Source organism: Poecile atricapillus, chromosome 21 (assembly GCF_030490865.1).
Source record: "Poecile atricapillus isolate bPoeAtr1 chromosome 21, bPoeAtr1.hap1, whole genome shotgun sequence".
Lineage (NCBI taxonomy): Eukaryota > Metazoa > Chordata > Aves > Passeriformes > Paridae > Poecile > Poecile atricapillus.
The window spans coordinates 9,927,807-9,948,173 of NC_081269.1; the positions used below are offsets into that span (position 1 = coordinate 9,927,807).

The following is a 20,367-nucleotide window of genomic DNA, read 5'->3' on the forward strand; positions in this document are numbered from 1 at the left end:
CATTACATCCCTGAAAACAAATGATCTACTTAGTGCAGATCCTTTTCTATTATTTATCTGCCTTTTAGTTATCTATGAAATGGATTTCCAAGAAGCACATGAGAGGCAGGGCTGGAATTCCTCTGCTTTTTAGCTCTTGTTAAGGTCCTGTTCAGGCTTGGGCTTGATTGCAACTCCCCTCCCAAGAGAAGAGAACTCATTTCAGTTCTGGCCATATTGGTAAGGTTTGTCAAGATGTTTTTAATGAGCTTTAGTGATCAGTAGCTGCTCTGGGATAGGAGGCCCACTCTGGAAGTGTCCTGGTGAGCCAGGTGTTGCTGTGGTTCTGTCCTGGCTGGGATTCATCCCTGGGGCTGCCCAGAGGAGCTAAATCCTCCTCCAGGAAGGCATTGCAGAGGCTCAGGACAGCTCCAGGTTCCTGATCTTTCTCATTTCCTTCTGCTGCTGTGGTGGTGGTGATGTGTCCTCTGCTCGGTCACTCTGGGGCTGAGGAGCTGCAGAAGGGATTCTCCTGGAGTCTGCAGCAGCAGTGGGGATCCCAAACCAGCCCATGGCCCTTTCCCTGCTCCAGCCCCTTCCCCAAGCACAGCTTTCTGATGGCTCTGCAGTGCCTGGGAGCCCTGGGAGCCCCTGGCTGCCACCTCCCCTGGAGTGGGGATGAGATGGGGATGGGATTGGAGGTGGGGATTGGAGGTGGGGATGGGATTGGGATGGGATTGGAGGTGGGGATGGGATTGGGATGGGATTGGAGGTGAGGATGGGATTGGGATGGGATTGGAGGTGGGGATGGGATTGGAGGTGGGGATGGGTTTGGGATGGGATTGGAGGTGAGGATGGGATTGGGATGGGATTGGAGGTGGGGATGGGATTGGAGGTGGGGATGGGATGGGATTGGAGGTGGGGATGGGATTGGAGGTGGGGATGGGATTGGAGGTGGGGATGGGATTGGGATGGGATTGGAGGTGAGGATGGGATTGGAGGTGGGGATGGGATTGGGATGGGATTGGAGGTGGGGATGGATTGGAGGTGAGGATGGGATTGGGATGGATTGGAGGTGGGGATGGGATGGGGACAGATGCCAGGGCAGCAGTGACAGCCTGGGGCCAGAGGAGACACCACAGTGCTCAGAGCTCCGCTCCTCTGTTATGGCAACAACACAACACAAGCAGGGGCTGATGCCCAAACACAAGGGCACCTCTTTCAGAAAGGGATTATTTAGTAGCTGAAAGCACTTCTTTAGCCTGCAAGTGATACTGTGTTAAATATAACCCTTCTGGACTGTCTCTTCCCGGGGATGGTTTTGGGAAAGCACCGTGGCCCTGGATCAGTGAGCACCCCTTGACACTGGGTGTATTCACCACCAACGAGAGCATTAACAGAGCACAAGCTGCTGGGAGTTATTTTTTGCTTTATCAGTCTTCATTTTAAGATTACTGGCAAGATCCTCTCATCTTCTCTACGTGATATTCTTAGCTGGAAGATTAACTGGTGTTCAGTTTGTAGAGTGATTTTAGTCTTATTAACGAGAACATTTGGCAGTGTGTACTTTGTTTTAATTTAGTTGGCTGTATTGGAATTTAAAAAGTCTAGAAGACAGCGTGTTCTTCTGTTTTTTAAAAAAAAGTGAAATCCATTTAGTAAGAGTAATTCTATTTTTTCAGTAGCAAAGAGGAGGCTGTACATGGTAGCCCAGCCCCAGCTCCCAGACTTAATGATGCCTGCTGCAGACTGCTGTGGGAAAAGGCTGGCATCAAGAATCCCTTGAAAATTAAATTTCAAGAAAATAGCACAAGTGGAAAAGTATCTTTTTCTTACTCTGTTTTTCCTTGCTGTGTTGCTTGTGTATCAGATATTGCAGCAGATAATCATTGCACTGATTTGGGTGAAATTCTCCTCCCTGAATAATTTTTACTTCAGTGAACTCCTCTGTTGTTATTCCTGATATCCAAAATTTGAGTTGTGGAATGGATACCCAGGACTATTTTGGGAATAGGAAGATGAAGAACTTCGTTCACACTTTCCCCCAAGCCCTTTGGCTGTGCCAGTGCTGGGATCTCACCCTTGTGTTGCTGCTGCAGACAGTGGTGCTTTTCCTTCCGAGTCATTCTTTAATCACACTCACTCACACGTGGTGCTGGGGATCCTTTGGAGCTGTACATTGCATGGAAAATTGTACATTTGGAATGATAAAGCATCAGGATGGAGAGTGGAGCCTGTCCTCACACTGTGGCATGAGAGGGGGTGTTTTTAAAGTCATTTTTCAGTTTTTGATGGTTGGACTCAATGATCTTAAGAGTCCAACCTGAGTTATTCCATGATTCTGTGGCTCAAAGGTGCTGTGCCAGGAGCTTGGATTAACATGGAGCTGAGTATTTATTATCCTTAAGTATTTACAGGTATTTTTTAAAGCTGATGTCTCCTAGCTGTAGCAGCTGGTTCAAATCCAGGTGTGGGTATGGTGCCTCTGCAGTTTCAAACAGGTGCTTGGAAAAACCCTGCAGGGATTCAGCCACTGACACACATTTACACCATCTATTATTCACCATGGCACAGCTACTTCATTTCTTCCTTTCTTGAGCTGGTGGTTGCTTCAGCAGCTTAAAGTTCGTTCACAATATTATTGCATATGGTTTTGAAGAGTGATTTTTTTTACTGTGAAAACCTGTAAAATGCAGAGATAATGTTACCTTGCCAAGTGTGTGGCCCTGGAAGGAGCTGCTGCTTGGGTTCCATCTCCTACATCATTAGCAGAACTCAACAACAGCTCTTGTCTGCTGTTAGAGAGGCCCTTACCACTACTAAGAGAAGCTGAATTACCATGGAGTGGTAATAAATGCGGCATTACTGCCTTTCATGATTTTATCAGAAGTCTCATCATCTCTGTTGTTGTTATCTTAGATCCTGAGGTAACACCATTATGGGAAAGGCATTCCTTTCATGCAGCTGAAAACTGCAATGCAAATAAAGCAAGCCCTGAATATACATCCTCTGCTTTTTAAAGCAGGTTCCTAAGAGGGGGCATTGACTTGGGGTGGGTTTTGTACTTGAGCCTGAAAACACCACCAAGTTTTGTCAAGCTCTAAGAGCAGTGAGGGCTCTCCTGATTGTGACCTTCCATGCCTGAAGGGAGCCTACAAAAAAGATGGAGAGAGTTTATTTACAAGGGCCTGGAGTGACAGGAGAAAGGGAAATGGCTTCAGATGGACAGAGAATGGGTTTAGGTTCGACATAGGGACAAATTGTTCCCTGTGAGGATGGTGGTACCCAGAGCAGCTGGGGCTGCCCCTGGATCCCTGGCAGTGCCCAAGGCCAGGCTGGATGGGTTTGGAGCTCCTGGGACAGGGGAAGGTGTCCCTGCCATGGCTGGGGTGGCACTGGATGAGCTTTAATGTCCCTTCCCACCCATCCCATCCTGGGATTTGGACATTGGGACAGTGAAAGGTGTCCCTGCCATGGCAGGGGTGGCACTGGATGAGCTTTAATGTCCCTTCCCACCCAACCCATCCTGGGATTCTTTGATCTCCCCACCCATAGCTCTGTGGCCCAGCCTTGATTTTGCTGTGCTCTGTCTCTGGAGCACTGTAATAACCCTATTTCCAAGCACTTTATTTTTTTCCTGAGGGTTTTTTGTTGTTTTTTTTTTTTGTGCAACAAAGATAGGCTTTTGGTCTGTACTTTGCAGAACCATTTAATGTTGTTTGTTTTTAATCTGTTGTGTGATTAAAATAGATTAATGTTGTAGTAACATAAAAACCCTCAGGGGGTTTTGTTCTCTTTGTAAATATTCTCTAGGATCTCTTCTGTCTTCTAAACTGTGCGTAGGGAGAGTGTTTAATGGGACCTGGGGAGAAAAGAGACGCATCTTAAACTTAATATAAGAATTTAATTTTTAATAAGTTTCATTTGGGGTTAGAGTATTCATATTGGAGTGGAAATTAAAGTGTCTAAATGCTTTGTGTGTAAGCTGTTGGAAATTCTTTAAAGAGACATTCAGGGGAAAATCTCCCTTTCCTTTTTTATCTGATCTTAAGAATACAAAATCAGAGAAGGCAGTGTTTGATGTCGCTGCCTGATATTTGAGCTGGTTTTGCAGGCGTTGCTGTGAGGTGTCTTTAGTGACACAGAGGGTTTGTGTGTGTGTGTCCTGCCGTGTCCTGCCCTCCTCCAGCAGCTCCTGTGATGTGTGGATGTGTGCAGGGCTGTGCTGCTATGGGGATCAGGGCAGGATGGAGCTCCTGGCGGTGTTTTTGGAGCAGAGGAGGGGTGAACCATGCTGGGTGTGCTGCCCTGCCTTTCAGCAGGCTCCAGCAAAGCCCTCGTGCTCTCTCTCCAGGCTTGTGGGTGAAATGAAGATCTCTTGCTTCATCAACGTGCTCTGCTCTTGGGCTGGGAGCAAGGGCTTTGCTGGTTAATTCAGGCTGAGGGGGATTTTCACGTTCTGTTGAGTGAGAGCAGCTTTAACCCTGGCAGGAGCTGGGCTGCAGGCATCTCTGGGTGTTCCTCAGGCTGTGCCAGGCCATGGCCACATCCCAGGGGGAACCATCACCTCCAGGAGCCCTCTGGGGACCACCTGCACCTCTGGCTGTCACCTCAGCCGTGGGAGAGCTCGTGCTTTGGGTTTGGGATGCTCCATCTCTGTCCTGCAGCCTCCCCTGTGTGGAGCTGTCTCCAGGGGCCCCAGCACAGCCTGCCTGGGCTGGATTCATTACCTGGGGCTCCCTGGGATAAATCACCAGCTGAGGTGATTCCTTTGCTGCTGCTAACTTGCACAAGTGTGTCACGAGTCCTGGAACGGGGATGAAGCTCAGCAAATTGCAGCTGCAGCCACAGGCCCTGCTGCAGGCACATCCTCAGGTCTGGGATTAGTTTAATACCTTTTATCTTGGGCTGCTTTCTGCCTTCACGGGGAGGCATCACCATGTCCTCAGGCTCTTTTGTAAGATTAAGAGCTTCCCATGGCATCGTGACAAGGAGGAAATTTAGGGAACAAGAGTGTTTAACTTGGAGCTAATCTGGTTTTTGTGAAGGAGGGAGGATTAGGGCAGTGAATTCTCCTGCAGGGCGGGTTTGTGCCATGATGGCAGCAAGGAGGAAACTCTGTGGAGAAGGAGCTCCATCCTGCTGGATCCCTGGCAGTGCCCCAGGCCAGGCTGGATGGGTTTGGAGCAGCCTGGGACAGTGGGAGCTCTGACCATGGCAGGGGTGGAACAGGACGAGCTTCAATGTCCCTTCCAACCCTGGGATTCTGTCATCTCCTCCTTCACTTATTTCCTGGGCCACAGAGTTTTGTGTCTCCCAAACCCTTGTGTTTATCTCTGAAGTCACTTTGTACCTAGAGTTCATTTTTCAGCCTTGCCTGAAGAAGAGTAACTTAGAGAAAACACTTCATGTGTTCATGGTGGCACCACCTCAGCCCTCCCCAGGATGAGCTCTTAAACATCTTCAGCAGTTTCCAGTAAAACTGCTGGGAGCTGGTAAATGTTAAACAGGACGTTTTTTCCCCTTCTAGTCAGAAACAAACTTTAGGAAGCTTGAAGTGAGTGCTGGAGGGCTTCCAACACAAATGTCAGGCTTGGCATCTCCCGGGAGCAGGAGGGGTTGGATCCCTGTGGATGTGGAGGGTGAGGAGCAAGTGTGGGTCCCAACCTGCAGCCAGAACCAATTCCTTGTGCTGCCCTCCCTCCTTCCCCCAGAATCAATTTGACAGCCTTGCCTTGATGGTAATTTAAAAAAATCCTCCCCACAGGGCCAGTGGCCAGAGCTGTGTGTGTGTGTGTACCTGTGCACAGGTGTGCAAGTATGTGCCACACGTGTGGGATAAATGTGTCTCACACTGGGTTGATCTGTTGAATGGAGCTCACAATAGTTTCTTTCTAAGTGTTAATGGCCCCACGTGATTTTCTGTGTATTTTCTGTGTATTTATATTGATTTTCTGTGTATTTATATTGATTTCTGTGTATTTATACTGATTTTCTGTGTATTTATACTGATTTTCTGTGTATTTATATTGATTTCTGTGTATTTATATTGATTTTCTGTATATTTGCTTTGTTGCACTGGAGATCAGTGCAGTTTCAGCCTTCTGCATGTTATGTAATGATTATATATGATTTTATGTATCAGTGGTTGTCAGGGTGCCATGGAAAACCAGGTACATGAGCTCAGGACATGATTATTGAATGCTCATGGCTGTCAGCTTCACAGGAAAGGGAAAAAACCCAGTGAGGTACTTCTCAAACATCTCAAACACAAAAGGGAGCAGTGCAAGGAAATAAGTTATTATATCTTACATTTACTTACTCAAATGCTTTTTTGAACCACAGTGAGGAGTTCTGGCATTCTGCCAAGCTTGAATTTGACCTTTTTTTAAATCCTTATTATTATTCTCATGAAACGAATACAGAGAGGCCTTAAGCAAGAGCTGATTCTTGTTTTACATGAGCCCCTGCCCTGGAAAGCTCATCATCTAAATCCTGGAAAGGGAAACAGGGCCAAGCACTGACCTAACTGCGTCTTGAGGGAGCTGGAGCAGAACTTTAATCTTCTAGTCTAGTGCACTGTCCCTGAATCACGGTGATTTTCCATAGTTCACATCATTTTTGCTGTGTGTCTGAAGATGTTGCAAGATGAGTTTGCCCAATACATCCTCAAGGGTTATTGCTAAAAGCTCCTTGTAGCCTTGCAAGAAGGATGTGCTTGGGCATATCTATTACCTATTAAACCTGGTGAAATAATGGAGCTTTCCCATGTCATAACAAATCACACCCGTGCCAAAACAGCTGCAAACATTCTCTAAGACTTAATGAGCTCTTGCTGGTTCACAGTGGTCCAAACAAGTTGTTATTGTGGCTGTTAGAGAGTGCAGAATTCTATTATCAGAACAGTCTCATAAAAAGACAAGATGGGATGTCAGGGAAGCCAATCCCACACTGCAGGGAGGTCTGTGGGGCACACAAAGGCACTGTTTTTCCATGGTAATGCAGTTTATAGATGTGTAATCTTCTGTAATTCTGCTATGATTAAACAGGTGTTTTTCTTCCTGAAGTTCTTTCAAGCTGTAAGGGAGGACGAAACAGAGAGAGGGAAATATTTCATATTTCCATTATGCATAAAGCAGCCCTGGATCCCAGAATGAAGCAAAAGAGGGAATTTGGGGAGCTAAACTCCACTCTGACTTTCAAGAGCTTCTCTCAAAGAAGCTTCCACACACCATCATAAAAATGTCAGTGTGAAATATCCGAGCAGGAGCAAATTGAACAATCTGGTGATTCTAGTGCCTTCATCTGGAGTCTCATGCCTGCAAGGGTGTGCAAAAGTCAATAACTGGAATTGGAGGTTATTGATTATTTCACTGGGCTGCTGTTGAAACATTGTATGTGCTTGATTTGGTCTTCAAGCACCCAGTAAACGCTTGGGCTTAGTTTTACCTCCCTTTGTGAAAACAATTGAAAATACTATAAAACTGAAAGTGTCTGAAGTATTTTTTCTCAATTTTAAAGTATTTTTCTTAAACTTAAATAAATGTTATTTGTCAAGGTTCCCCTCACTCCAAGATGGATATTTCATGCCACAGGTGGGGGCTGTTCATAAATTTATAAGGAATTGAACTTTCTGTTGGACACTGCCACCTGCAGCCCCATGGATTTTAGGATGATTGGATTAGATCTGTCTCCTCCTGCTTCTTCTTCTTCTTGGAAATGAAAACAGTTATGCAAATGGACTTTTTTCTTTTATTTTGAAGCTGAAAGAGAGCAGGTTTAGGTGGGATTTTGGGCAGGAATTGTCCCCTGGCAGGGTGGGCAGGCCAAGGGCTGGCACCTCAAGCACGGGTACACAACACCACTACTCCACAGGTTTGTAAATTTTTGATGCAAAAGAAGTTTCATGAAGTTAACTTGAAATATTCTGGCAAATCTGTAGCGTGGGAATAAGGAGATGGGTTCTCATCTCCCTGCCTCACACATTCCAAGGAAGGTTCAGGTTGGATATTAGGAGAAATGTCTTCACTGAAAGAGTGGTTTAACACTGGAACAGGCTGCCCAGGGGAGTGGTGGAGTCCCCATGCCTGGAAGGGTTCAGAAAAGAAGAGGATTCAGCACTTTGTGGTGTGGTTTAGTGTGCATGGCAGTCAAAGGTTGGATGTGATGATCTCCAGAGGCCTTTTCCAACTTTAATGGTTCAGTAATTCTACAAAAGGAAGGAAAAGAAAATTGTAAGTTGAGTTGTAGAGCTCCCTGGTGGAAGGTAATGTTAAGCTAAAGAGCTTAGGAGGGTTCAGAGGATTATTAGATGTTTACAGAAATAATAAAAAAGTTATCACAGTTCTGCCAGGTGGGATATCAGTTTGGCAGAGGAAGAAGCCCTCAAGGTTCCTTTTCTGAAGCAGCCCCGTGCTGGGAGGGTCTGGAGAGGTTTCCCTGGTTGTGGCTGAGTGAGAAGCAGCAGATCCCAGCTGGAATGGACCACTGGTGTTCTGCACCAATTTCTGCTAAAATGTGCTGGGTTTTGCTGTGGTGACACACACAGGTGCCCTCTGCAGAGACACCCTGAAGCGCTGCTGGTGAATGATACAAATTGTTTTTCTATAAAGAGCCTTTGCCCTCAGTGCTGGGAACAGCTGCTGCCAGCACCCCAATTCCTTGGGGCTGGCCAGGGATGAGCCCCACACCCCAAATATCCCAACCAACAGCTGAGCAAAGCTGGGAGCTCACAGCTCAGGGTGATGATGTTGGCTCTGAGGATTAGCACAGCAGGTAGCTGTGCTGGCACAGGGCAGGGTTTGGGCTCAGGGATAAGTACACATTCTTTTATTATTGCAGCTAATGGGAATCTGCCAGGCTTTGAGGCACAGAAAGGCTCACTGGCCACCTGTGAGCTAATCACAAAGATTTGCCTCATTCTGTATTTCAGCTCACTTGGAGCCGGTAATCTAATTTCCAAACAGAGATGAGAAGAGTGAACAATTCATTTTGTGCTTTACATGGCTGTGCTGCTAAACTTTTAATCCTTTTAGAATTACAGTTCCCTGTCACATGGAGGCATCACCACACAGTCCTGTGTGTGAGGCTGGAGGCTTTGAATGCACCATTGCTGGATAATAATTAGCCTCAGCAGCAAGGCACAACATGAATCAAAATTTAAGTGAGGAGCACAGGACATTTTTCAAATGCTGTTATGAATCATACTCAGGGTAATGATTGCAGTTTGGATAGAAAATCCCCGTGTTTGGGGTCATCCTCAGCCTCAGCCATCGCGCCCCAACCTTGGTGTCCTCTGTGCGTGTGGGACACTGCTGTGCCAGTCCTGTGTCCTGCCAGCTCATTAACCACATCCCAGGAACAGTGTGGGGCACTTCTGACTTTAATCTTCTCTGCTTGCCATTTCTTGTGGCTATTCAGGTCACGAGTGAGGCTCTGGGCTGAGCTGAGCTGTGTCACTGTGAGCCCAGTGCTGGTTCCTGCTGCTGTGTTTAGGATGTGCTCAGCTTCTCCTCCGTGCCCAAATCCCCCTGGGCTGCTGCTCTGCTGCTTTCCCTGTGTTCAGCTCAGCTGCTGTGTCCTGAGGGTGAGCACAATGTGCCAAAGCCCTTCCACAGGGTGTTCTTGCTGCTCTGTGTGTGCAGGGTGATCCCTGACTCTGCAGTGAAACTCTTCACCTGGAGCTTCCCTCGGGACAGCATCTGCCCCAGGACTAACAAGTGCCTCACAAGGGCCCTCATGCTGACTTCCTTTGCTTGAATTTTCCTTTCAGGTGCCAAGAAATTCTGACAATTTGCAAAGAGCTGGGTGTTACTGGACATTTATAATTAACACATTTAATGTGACGCTTCATTGAGCACAAACAATGAAGTCTGATTTCTGCACTGGTCCAGTTCAGACCAGAAGAAGAAGAATCCTTCCTGGGCAGTTGGATAAGCCCTGGCACAGCTGCCCAGGGCAGGGATGGAGTCACCACCCCTGGAGGGAGTTAAGAGATGTGCAGATCTGGCTTTGGAGGATGTGGGTCAGTGGTGGCCTTGGCAGTGTTGGACTCAGTGATCTTAGGGAGCTTTTCCAGCCCTACTGACTGTGAATTCTCTAATTCCCATCTCTGCAGCATTGGGAGCACAGTGAAAACAGTGCTGAGTGTGAGAACAGTGTGAAGTGACCCTGATGGGGGAGCTGGGATGTGGAACCTCAGCAAAGTTTCCTTGTAGACAGCAGTGAGCTGAAATAGTTGTAATTAAAAATGGGAATTCTCATGGTCATGCTGAGCTCCATCTTAGTGTTAGCAAGTGTTTTTAAGCTCTCTGCTTATACTGGCATCACGCCTTTAAAGTCAGAATATCTTTGGCTGTAAAGAGCAAATCACAAAGGAGCCAGGGCTGTGTGGCTGGGGGTGTGACACATCTCAGGGGGAATGGAGGTGTTATTTTGCTGTATAAACATATCACACACATCTCTGTGGTCCTCAGTGTATTAAACTAAACTGTCAGGGTACATTTGATCAGTGTTCATAGGGTTATACCTTTCAAGCTGCTTTTGAAAGCTGGTTTTGTTCAAGCTCATTCAAGTAATCCTGTCACACACAAGTGGGATGAGCAGATGTCATGGGCATTTGGGGGAATATTGTGGATCTGTAGCCAAGGCAAATCAATAGTAAAGAAGGGGGGGCGATGGATAAACTCAAGATATTTTCCTCTCCTTGTCCTCTGATGGAGTTAACCCTGTGCTGAGGTGATGTTCCTGTTAATAATTGGAGAAAAATATCCAGCCTGGCTGTGTTTTCTGGCTTTGATTGATTATTGTCTTGTACTGTCACCTCATTTACTCCAGGCAGGTTTGAAATGCGCTCCCACCCTTCTGCTCTGCCCACTGAGGGGTCACAGGGTGTTCCTGAAACAGCCAAAAGAGCAGAGGGGAGGAGAGAGAGGGACAGGGGACAAGGGATGGAGGGACAGGAGCCAGGGAATGGCTCCCAGTGACAGAGGACAGGGCTGGATGGGATTTTGGGCAGGAATTGTTCCTGGCAGGGTGGGCAGGGGCTGGGATGGAATTCCCAGAGCAGCCCCTGGATCCCTGGCAGTGCCCAAGGCCAGGCTGGATGGGGTTTGGAGCTCCTGGGACAGTGGGAGGTGTCCCTGCCATGGCTGGGGTGGCACTGGGTGGGCTTTAATGTCCCTTCCAAGCCAACCCATTCTGGGATTCTGTAACTCTTGAGATTCAGGTGCTTAAGAAGCCCCTGGTTTTTGCCACAACTCCAGAGAATCCTGTGAGAATCCTGTGAGAATGCAGAAACTCTCAGGTGTTTGGGTCTGAGGCAGTCTTTGAGCAGAGCTCATCCTTGGGCAGGTGGGATTTGCACCCTGGCTCCAAGGTTTGGGAAGTTTGGGAAGAGCCTTGTGCTGGTGCCAGAGGGGTGGGAAGCACAGTCTGGCCTCACAAGGGTTTCTGTGCATCTGGGTGTGTTTCAGAAGGATTGTCAGGACAAGACCTAGATGTCTTTGATTAAAATGCAGAATTGAAACAGGAAGGTGAAACTCTTTGATCACAAACCCATTACTAGTAAAGAATATTCCCCAGTGACCTTGGCAGCATCACTTCCCACCTGGGAAGTTTTCCAGCCCATTTGGAGCCCCTTCAGTCATCCCCCAGGAGCTGGCTGTGGAACACTTCGGGGCTGTGTACTTAATGATGTCATTTATTGATTCCCAGCTGGATGGGTTAGGAAGTCAAGAGATTTTATTGGAAATAAACCTTTGGCTGTGTGTGTTAAAGCAGGATTGAGTTCTTGCACCTGTCTGCAGCTCCTTTCTACTTACAAAATGCCAGGGTTCCTGACAGACAGGGGTGTTTGGATATTCCCTTCTTCGCTTCCCTCTAGAAAGCTTTACCCCATTCCTTTGTACTAAATCAAGAGGTGCTTTTTAAAAATAAACAAGTGCTCTCAGATGCTCCCAGTGTCCAGCTATAGGAGTTACATTGATGGACTGTGTTCTGTTTAACAGCTGGATGGAGTAAATGGTTTCATGTGCAGTATTGGAGGACTCTGCACTCTCAAATCAAGGCCAGAAGCAGCTCAGTGACTGAAGAATTGTCAACATCTTCTGCAATCCCACTAAGTGCCTCTTTTCATTGATCTGCAACTTCATTGTTGACAATTAAATCCTTTTCAGTGCAGAGGATAAACATTTTTAACAGGAGGTAGCAAAATCTTTTGTCCTGAATGATTTTCTTGTTTTATAATGAAGTACAAAGTGTGTCACCAGCCTTGCTGTTCACTTGTGCTAAATACCTGCTCACTGTGGAGTAATTGCTATCAGCAGATGACAGAGCTGCAAGGAGCTGTGCTTTTGAAGGCATGTTCTTCATTTGCATAATCAAATGCTCTGTTAGTGTCCTTGGAAATTAGGATGAAAGATGACTGTGTGCTAAAAATGAGAAATTGTTTTTAGCAAATTCTGTGTATCCAGTAGAACAGCTGAGCTGCTCTGGGGCCTGTTTGATGTGTGCTGGCTGCTGCACCCACAGCCTCCTCCCTGCTGCTGGGAACAGCTCCTGGCACCTGCCTCTCCCTATCCACACATCGCTCTGCCCAACGTCTGATCGATGTGAAATGGACAATCAGGGCTGCAAGCTCATTCATTACTTCAAGCCTGGTAAAGCGCTTGGAAAGAGCTGGTGGTCTGTGGGTTGGATCTGTCCTGCATTCCATGGCTCCAGAGATATCCTGGGGGTTTGTATTGCTTGTGACACTTTGTACCAGCTCCCCACTTACCCATGATAAAGCTGGAGAAAATAGGTTTGAAAGGTCTGGGTTTTTATCTTGCATTAAGAAGTTTGGAGAAAATTTGAGTTAGGCAGATACAGTGTTACCAAGAGTTCAACTTACCAAAGCAGTGAAAGAAAATTAATACTATTTTTAAATTAAATGATGCTTAAATTAAATGATAAAAATATTTCTTTGGTAGACTGAATGCTCAGTCCTAAAGATAATGCTGCAGAACACTGAAAACTCCTGTAATTTTCCCACTTGTGAAGTAGGGGCTTCGAACTCAATCCTAAACTTTCAGGAAAGTGGAATATTTAGTGCTGGCTCTGAGTTGGTCCCTGAAGTTGCCTGAGGCCAGGCATGGAGAAGCTGAACCCGAATGCAGGCAGGAGGAGGGAGAGGATGTGGTACAGCCTCATTTCTGGATGACACTCCAAACCCAGCTGTCTCACACCTGGACATGGAAAAGTTGGATGGTTTCATGTTTAGAAGAAAGGTTTTTCTGCTGTAAGTTTGACATGGTCCTGCAGGGGTGTCCCTCAGGGGGTTTCATTCCCCGGGGTCAGGGATGCTCAGGACACTCAGCACTGGGGGGCTGGGGGTGGCCATGGCACAGCCTGTGCTGGTTCTTGGCACCTCCTGTGCTCTTGGCTGCTCCCAGACATGCTGAACCCATCTGCAAACATGGCACAACGAGAGGGGTCATTGATCAATCTCCAGGAATGTCACATCTGGCAAATTCCAACAGGGCCTTTTTGTCAGTGGAGAACAGCTGGGCTGTTCCTGTGGCTCTCATGTTCCCAACTGGCCACCTCTGGCCAACCTTTAACTCTTTAGGAACACCCAGATGGGACAAAGGAGCCAGAATGCAGAGTTCAGGTCAAATTTTAGTTGTTTGCACGTTAGGAAGAGAAACAGTGATGGAAAGCTGCATATTGCCTGTATTTATTACACAAATCCATGTCTCCAGAGGGAAGTGTTTGCTGGTTCTCCCAGCTACAGAGTCTCTCCAGGTCACCTGAATCACCTGGGTCACCTACAGGTGTCCCCAGAGCAGCCTTGGCTGCTCCCTGGTGTGATGGAGCCAAGCCAGTGACAGTCACAGACACAGCAGGATCCCATGGATTGAAGATGATTTAGTGGTGAACACGGCAAAAGATCTTTTCCAAACTGAAACATTCCGTGAGAAGCACAGAGCTGCCGTGGTGTTGGCTCCCTCAGCGGGTCAGTTCCCTCAGTTTGCTCTCAGGGAGGGAGTGATGATGATCACAAGGATGGAGAACAGGAGCGCTGGGCAGGGTCTGTCTTCTCTGCCATGTGTTTTGTTTTGAGGAGTTCCTGGGGCAGATGGATTTGATTCAGTTTCACATTCACCTGGATGGTTCTTGATGGCAGCAAGATGGAAGTGCCCGGAGTGTGAGTGGCCCAGCAGTGCTTTTGGGCTGGTCTGTCTCACGTTTAACCATTTTCTCTCTGTGTTGTTGCTGTTGCAGATAAAGAGGTGGGAGTTGGCGCGCTTGCTGACAATGCCGACCCTGGTGCTAGGGGCCCAGCTGTCCCCAAAATATCAGGACTAGAAAGGAGCCAAGAGAAGAGCCAGGACAGCAGCAAAGACCCAATACTTGAGCCTGTGGTGCCTAAAGACCCCCGTCCTCAGGTGACACCGCCGCCGCTGGAGCCGCCGTCCCAGGGCCTGTGCCCCAGCCCCGCGCTCGCCCCGCGCCCGGAGGCTCCAGCCCCGCCGCCCGCCCCGGCCGTGCCAGTGCCCGCAGCCCCCGAGGAGCCCGGCCGTCCTCCTGCCAGCCAGCCCTGTGGTCAGCCCTGCAGCCAGCCCTGTGGTCAGCCCTGCAGCCAGCCCTGCAGCCAGCCCTGCGGCCAGCCCTGCGGCCAGCCCCCGGCCGGCCAGCACCCGCCGCGGCCGCAGTCGCCGCTGCCCCCGGCACACCCGGCCCTGCCCGCGGTGCAGCCCCATCCCCAGAGCCTCTCACAGCCGCTCTCTGCCTACAACAGCAGCAGCTTGAGCCTCAACAGCTTAAGGTAGGTGCATGGAGAGGGGTGTGGGATGCTGGACTGAGCCCAGAGGGGAACTGGGTAAAGAAGTGACAGCACAGCCCATCCCGTCCTTGGGAAATAAAACCTTGATTCCTCCCCTGAGATGAGCCAGGATCACTTTCTGTGACCCAGTGATCCCATAAACTCTGGGTCTTTTCAGTTCATTTGCTTTGGGTTTTTTTCCCTGCCGTACTTGGGTTTTTGTAGGGAATTTCACACAGTATAAATGAGGGGAGGAAAAGCCCAGTTCCTGCAGGCTGGGCAGCTCGCTGAGGGCTGGCAGCTTTGCCCTCCCATCCCTGTAAATATCTGATTTCTCCAAGTGCTGCCATGCCCCAGGGCAAGGAGCCCAGGAGCTCCTGGACCGAGGTCCAGCTGGTGACAGCCCAGCACTGGCAGTCACACACCAGGCTCTTCACAGCTCCGTGTTCTCCTGCACTGCCAACACCTCACAGGCTCCAGCGTGTTTCTCTCACCTGGCCACGGTGAGATCAGCCTCACCTTTTATCTGTGGGTAACAAAGCTGAGCAGTGAGATTAAACACCACGTGCACAGGAATCTGTGATGTGCCTCTGAGTCAGGGAGCTCAGGTTTCCCCTGCTGTGAGCTGGGCTGCCATTCTCCAGATGTGAGCTCCCAGCAGGCAGATGTGACCTTCAGGACCTGGGGAAGCAGCACTGTGCTTGCCTCATGGTTTGACTAAAGACTGGGAGGGGTTTAAGACATGGATTTATTTTTAACCAAGCTGGTATTGCTTGTCTTTAAAAGTCACTGCAATAGAAGCATGTTGTTACTTGAAATAAAGGCAAGGAGAACTAAGCCTTCCATGAATGTATTTTAAATACTTATTAGTAGGAGATGAAACCTGAAAAATTGCAGCCAGTGTAATTACAAATACTTCTTTTGTTGACTCGTCTTACTTCATTTTATTGTGGGGTAGAGAGGGACATTACCTGTACAATAAGAACAAATCTGTTGTTCCCTTTTCAACTTCATTTCACATTGTCTGCAGTCTTTCATCTTAGTAATTCTTAGCAAAAAAAAAAAAATTATTAATGCAGTGATTTTGAGTTTCATTTGCCTGCAAACATGAACCAGGAGCAGTCATGTAGAAAGAGCTGATAATTAAGTAATGAGTGCAGAGGGCTGATTACTCCTTTGTGTGTCACCCCTGTGCTGTTGTGGAACAATAGAAACCCCTTGCAGGGAGGGAGAGCGCGGCTCAGGTGTGCAGCAAGCAGGGGACAGCAGAGCAGGTGCAGCAGGTGTTGGAGACAGGGCTGGGAATGGCAGCCGGGATTTGTGACACCAGTCACACCCGTGTTAGACCTGTGGGGCTGCTGGGGTCGTGCTGCTGGGTGTGCTGGGGTTTTTCTCCATCCCCACGAGCCCTGAGTGCCTCTCCTCTCGTTAACAGCAGCAGCAGGAGCAGCACCCCCGCCAAGAGCCAGGCGCCTCCCCCGCACATCTCGCACCACCCGTCGGCGTCGCCCTTCCCGCTGTCCCTGGCCAGCCACAGCCCCCTGCACAGCTTCCCTCCCTCCCTGCAGCCCCCCGCCCACCCTCACCACCCCAATATGTTTGCCCCTCCCGCCGCTCTGCCCCCGCCACCCCCGCTGACATCAGGGACGCTGCAGGTTCCAGGACACCCGGCTGGGAGCACTTACTCAGGTAAGAGCCTGGTTTGGTGATGGGACACTGAATAACTGCGCTGTGGGCCTTTGGGGAGGGCTCTGGGTGGGGAGAGGCTGTGCTCACTGCTGAGCAAAGGGACAGCAAAGCCAAACAAACACCTGGACACAGCCAGGGGCTTTGGCTCTGCCCTGGGAGTGGCTGCTTGTGGAAGGTGATGCTTTTCCCAGGTTTGTTCAGTTCAACCCACAGCAAGAGCACAGCAGAGTTCACGAGGTGCCCACACAGAATCCGTGACCCCCACAGCAAAGGTGTTCATGCAGTTGTGGTGTGTGCCCAGCAGAGCTTTCCTGGCTGCAGGGAGGGTCTGTGGAGGTGCCCACACAGAATCTGTGACCCCCACAGCAAAGGTGTTCATGCAGCTGTGGTGTGTGCCCAGCAGAGCTGCCCTGGCTGCAGGGAGGGTCTGTGGAGGTGCCCACACAGAATCCATGATCCCCACAGCAAAGGTGTTCATGCAGCTGTGGTGTGTGCCCAGCAGAGCTTTCCTGGCTGCAGGGAGGGTCTGTGGAGGTGCCCACACAGAATCCATGATCCCCACAGCAGAGGTGTTCATGCAGCTGTGGTGTGTGCCCAGCAGAGCTGCCCTGGCTGCAGGGAGGGTCTGTGGAGGTGCCCACACAGAACCTGTGACCCCCACAGCAAAGGTGTTCATGCAGCTGTGGTGTGTGCCCAGCAGAGCTGCCCTGGCTGCAGGGAGGGTCTGTGGAGGTGCCCACACAGAATCTGTGACCCCCACAGCAAAGGTGTTCATGCAGCTGTGGTGTGTGCCCAGCAGAGCTGCCCTGGCTGCAGGGAGGGTCTGTGCTGGCTGAGCTCACAGCGCTGCTGAGCTCGGGTGTGTTCACAAGGTTTGGCTTGGAGGGACCTCACAGCCCATCCTGTGCCATCCCTGCCACCCCTTCCCCTGTCCCAGGCTGCTCCAAGCCCCAAAGTCCAGCCTGGCTTGGGCACTGCTGGGGATCCAGGGGCAGCCTGTGCCAGGGCCTCACCAGGTCACTGAGGGGAGGAAAATGGAGCATTTGTGTAACATCATTTTGTGTCCAGGCACCAGCACACTCATGTGAGCAGCAGCCACTTGTTTGCTCACTCCAGCTTGCTTGTCCATCCTCACCTATTTAGGACTCTGTCCATAGATGCTCAGAGGAGTGTGAGAACAGGCTTGGTGAGAGGGGAGATGCAGACTTTGTAATGTCTCAGGCCTGTGAGATCTGAGGGAAGACCTGAGGGAACTCTCCTACCCTGTACTGTGTCATGATTTGTCACCAGGACGTTTTAAGTGAAGCCACAGACAGCAAAGGAAGTGGCACAAGGCTTGGAAAAGCCCCAGAGCTTGGGGGAGTTGTTTTATTGTTTGTTTTCCCTGTACTCGGCACTGGTGAGGCCTCACTGTGAGTGCTGTGTCCAGTTCTGGGCCCCCCAGTTTAGGATGGACACTGGGATATGCTGGAGCATGTCCAGGGAAGGGCAGCAGGGCTGAGAGGGCTCTGAGTCCTGTGAGGAGCAGCTGAGGGACCTGGGGGTGTTCATCCTGGAGAGGAGGAGGCTCAGGGGAGACCCCATCACACCCTGACAGGAGGGGACAGCCAGGTGGAGACCCTGTCACACCCTGACAGGAGGGGACAGCCAGGTGGAGACCCCATCACTCCCTGACAGGAGGGGACAGCCAGGTGGAGACCCCATCACACCCTGACAGGAGGGGACAGCCAGGTGGAGACCCTGTCACACCCTGACAGGAGGGGACAGCCAGGTGGAGACCCCATCACACCCTGACAGGAGGGGACAGCCAGGTGGAGACCCCATCACACCCTGACAGGAGGGGACAGCCAGGTGGGGTCAGGCTCTGCTCCCAGGGAACACCAACAGGATGAGAGGACACAGCCTTTTTCCCCTGCTCCAGGGGAAGTTTAGGGTGGACATTAGAGAAAAAGAAACTTGACAGGAAGAGTGGTTGGGCAGTGGAGCGGGCTGCCCGGGGAGGTGGTGGAGTCACTGTCCCTGGAGGTGTTGAGGAAGAGATTGGATGTGGCACTGAGTGCCATGTCCTGGTGCTGCTGGGTCATAGGTTGGACTCAGTGATCTCCAAGGTCTCTCCCAAGGCCGTTAATGCTGCTCCTGTGTGGTTCTGTGTTTCAGAGCAAGACCTCCTGCGCCAGGAGCTGAACACGCGGTTCCTGGCCTCGCAGAGCGCCGACCGCGGGGCCTCGCTGGGCCCCCCGCCCTACCTGAGGACAGAGTTCCACCAGCACCAGCACCAGCACCAGCACACACACCAACACACCCACCAGCACACCTTCACGCCCTTTCCCCACGCCATCCCTCCCACTGCCATCATGCCGACGCCAGCACCGCCCATGGTGCGTACCCCAGGCAGAAATGTGAGGATAAGTAGAGCACAACTCTATTCTTTATTACAAAAGTATTGTGGAGAATTTGCCAGCTCGTGGGGAAGGGCTCCTGTGCTGCCCAGGGGTGTCTGGGCAGGAGAGGCAGGGCTGTCCCTCTGTCACAGTGTGAGGACTGAGGGGCGAGGCTCTGGCCAGTCCTGCTTGGAGTGTTCACTCTGGGCCCTCCTCCTTCGTCCTGTCCCCAAAGGATCTTGATTTACTTTGAGGAAAGAAAAAATCCCAAACAGTTTCATTGGAAACGGAATTTTCTGCATATTTCTTCCTCTCTGTTGGTTGCCAAATCATAGAGAAGTTGTCTTCTATTTTGCCAACAGAAGTAAAGCAAGGAAATAGAAAGTAACTAGTTTGTGCTTTGATCCCTTTGCAGTTTGACAAATATCCTACAAAAGTTGACCCCTTCTACCGTCACAGTGTGAGTTTTATTGCTCTGTTTCCACTGCTTTTCTGTGGTGGGTTGGGATCACCACTCAGTCAATGGCACAGTGTCAAATCTCTCCCTAATCATCACTCCAGGATTTACCATTATCGTCCTTGGTTGCTTTGGCTTTTGAAGGCTTGCATTCGTGGTTTCTGATAAAGATGCAGTATCAGCTTTTCCAGTCAAAAGATCTCTTGCTCACACACCATTTGGAGCCAGGTTTGATGTGAAAAGATGAGACAGAAGAGCTGACTGTTCTGTGAAGCAGGAGAGAGCAGTGATTCCATCACGGTGTTTCAGTTGTGCCACAAACCCTTGGGCTGATATTTTTGCTAAGGAACTTGAAACGAACTGACAAACTATCACACAAATCCTTCAGGGATAGATAATCCAATAGTTTTCCCAATCTATCATATTTTGTTTGATAAAATCTGAAAACCTGTCTTATTATTCAGATTTCAAAAGCTCATCTGATCCACTGGGCTTGCTGTGTTTTGAAAGCTCTGTTTGATGACAGCAACATGAATCCAGCTATGCACTAGATGTGTTTATCTAAGCTACCAAAAATGTTACTTATTGAGATGAACTGATTTTTAAAATTCCAGTTAAATGTAAAGCTTCTGCTCCTAAGGGTTTGAATCCACTGATTGATTTGCTGCTGAACTCCGGGTTGTATTTTCCTCATCCTATTGGCAGAGGCAGGTGTCTGGCAAGAGTTTCTTAATTCAAGAGCAATATTTTGATGAGAGAAGGAGTACTGCATCAGCACTCAGAAATCTGCAGAGCATTTGGCTTTATGTGTTGGTTTTGCTTAGAAGTGGAACTGGGCAAAAAGAAAAAACTGGTTAAGACAGTGGTGTCTGTATTAAACAACCCCTGCTCACAGCCCGTGCTGTCCGTGTCTGGCAGCTCACTGGAGCAGCCAGGGCTCGGTGTGTGCAGCCTCAGAGCTCCAGGGAGGACAAACATTCCCACTTCCACTCCCAAGGGCACTGCTGCTCACCTGAGCAGGGTGGAATTGCACTGGATTTACTGAGCTTCACATG

General features: G+C 49.5%; 1 protein-coding gene across 5 annotated transcripts in view; it reads left to right on the top strand.

Moving 5' to 3' along the window:
• AUTS2 (activator of transcription and developmental regulator AUTS2) overlaps positions 1-20,367 on the top strand; it is a 687,646-nt gene that overhangs the window by 647,082 nt on the left and 20,197 nt on the right. For 2 of the 5 annotated variants that reach the window (XM_058854669.1, XM_058854673.1), the window contains 4 exons: positions 14,245-14,788; positions 16,221-16,474; positions 18,632-18,873; positions 19,271-19,315. In XM_058854669.1, coding sequence (XP_058710652.1) covers positions 14,245-14,788; positions 16,221-16,474; positions 18,632-18,873; positions 19,271-19,315 — 1,085 coding nt within the window. The remainder of the gene's footprint in view (positions 1-14,244; positions 14,789-16,220; positions 16,475-18,631; positions 18,874-19,270; positions 19,316-20,367) is intronic. The other 3 variants (XM_058854670.1, XM_058854671.1, XM_058854672.1) reach the window with 3 other exon arrangements.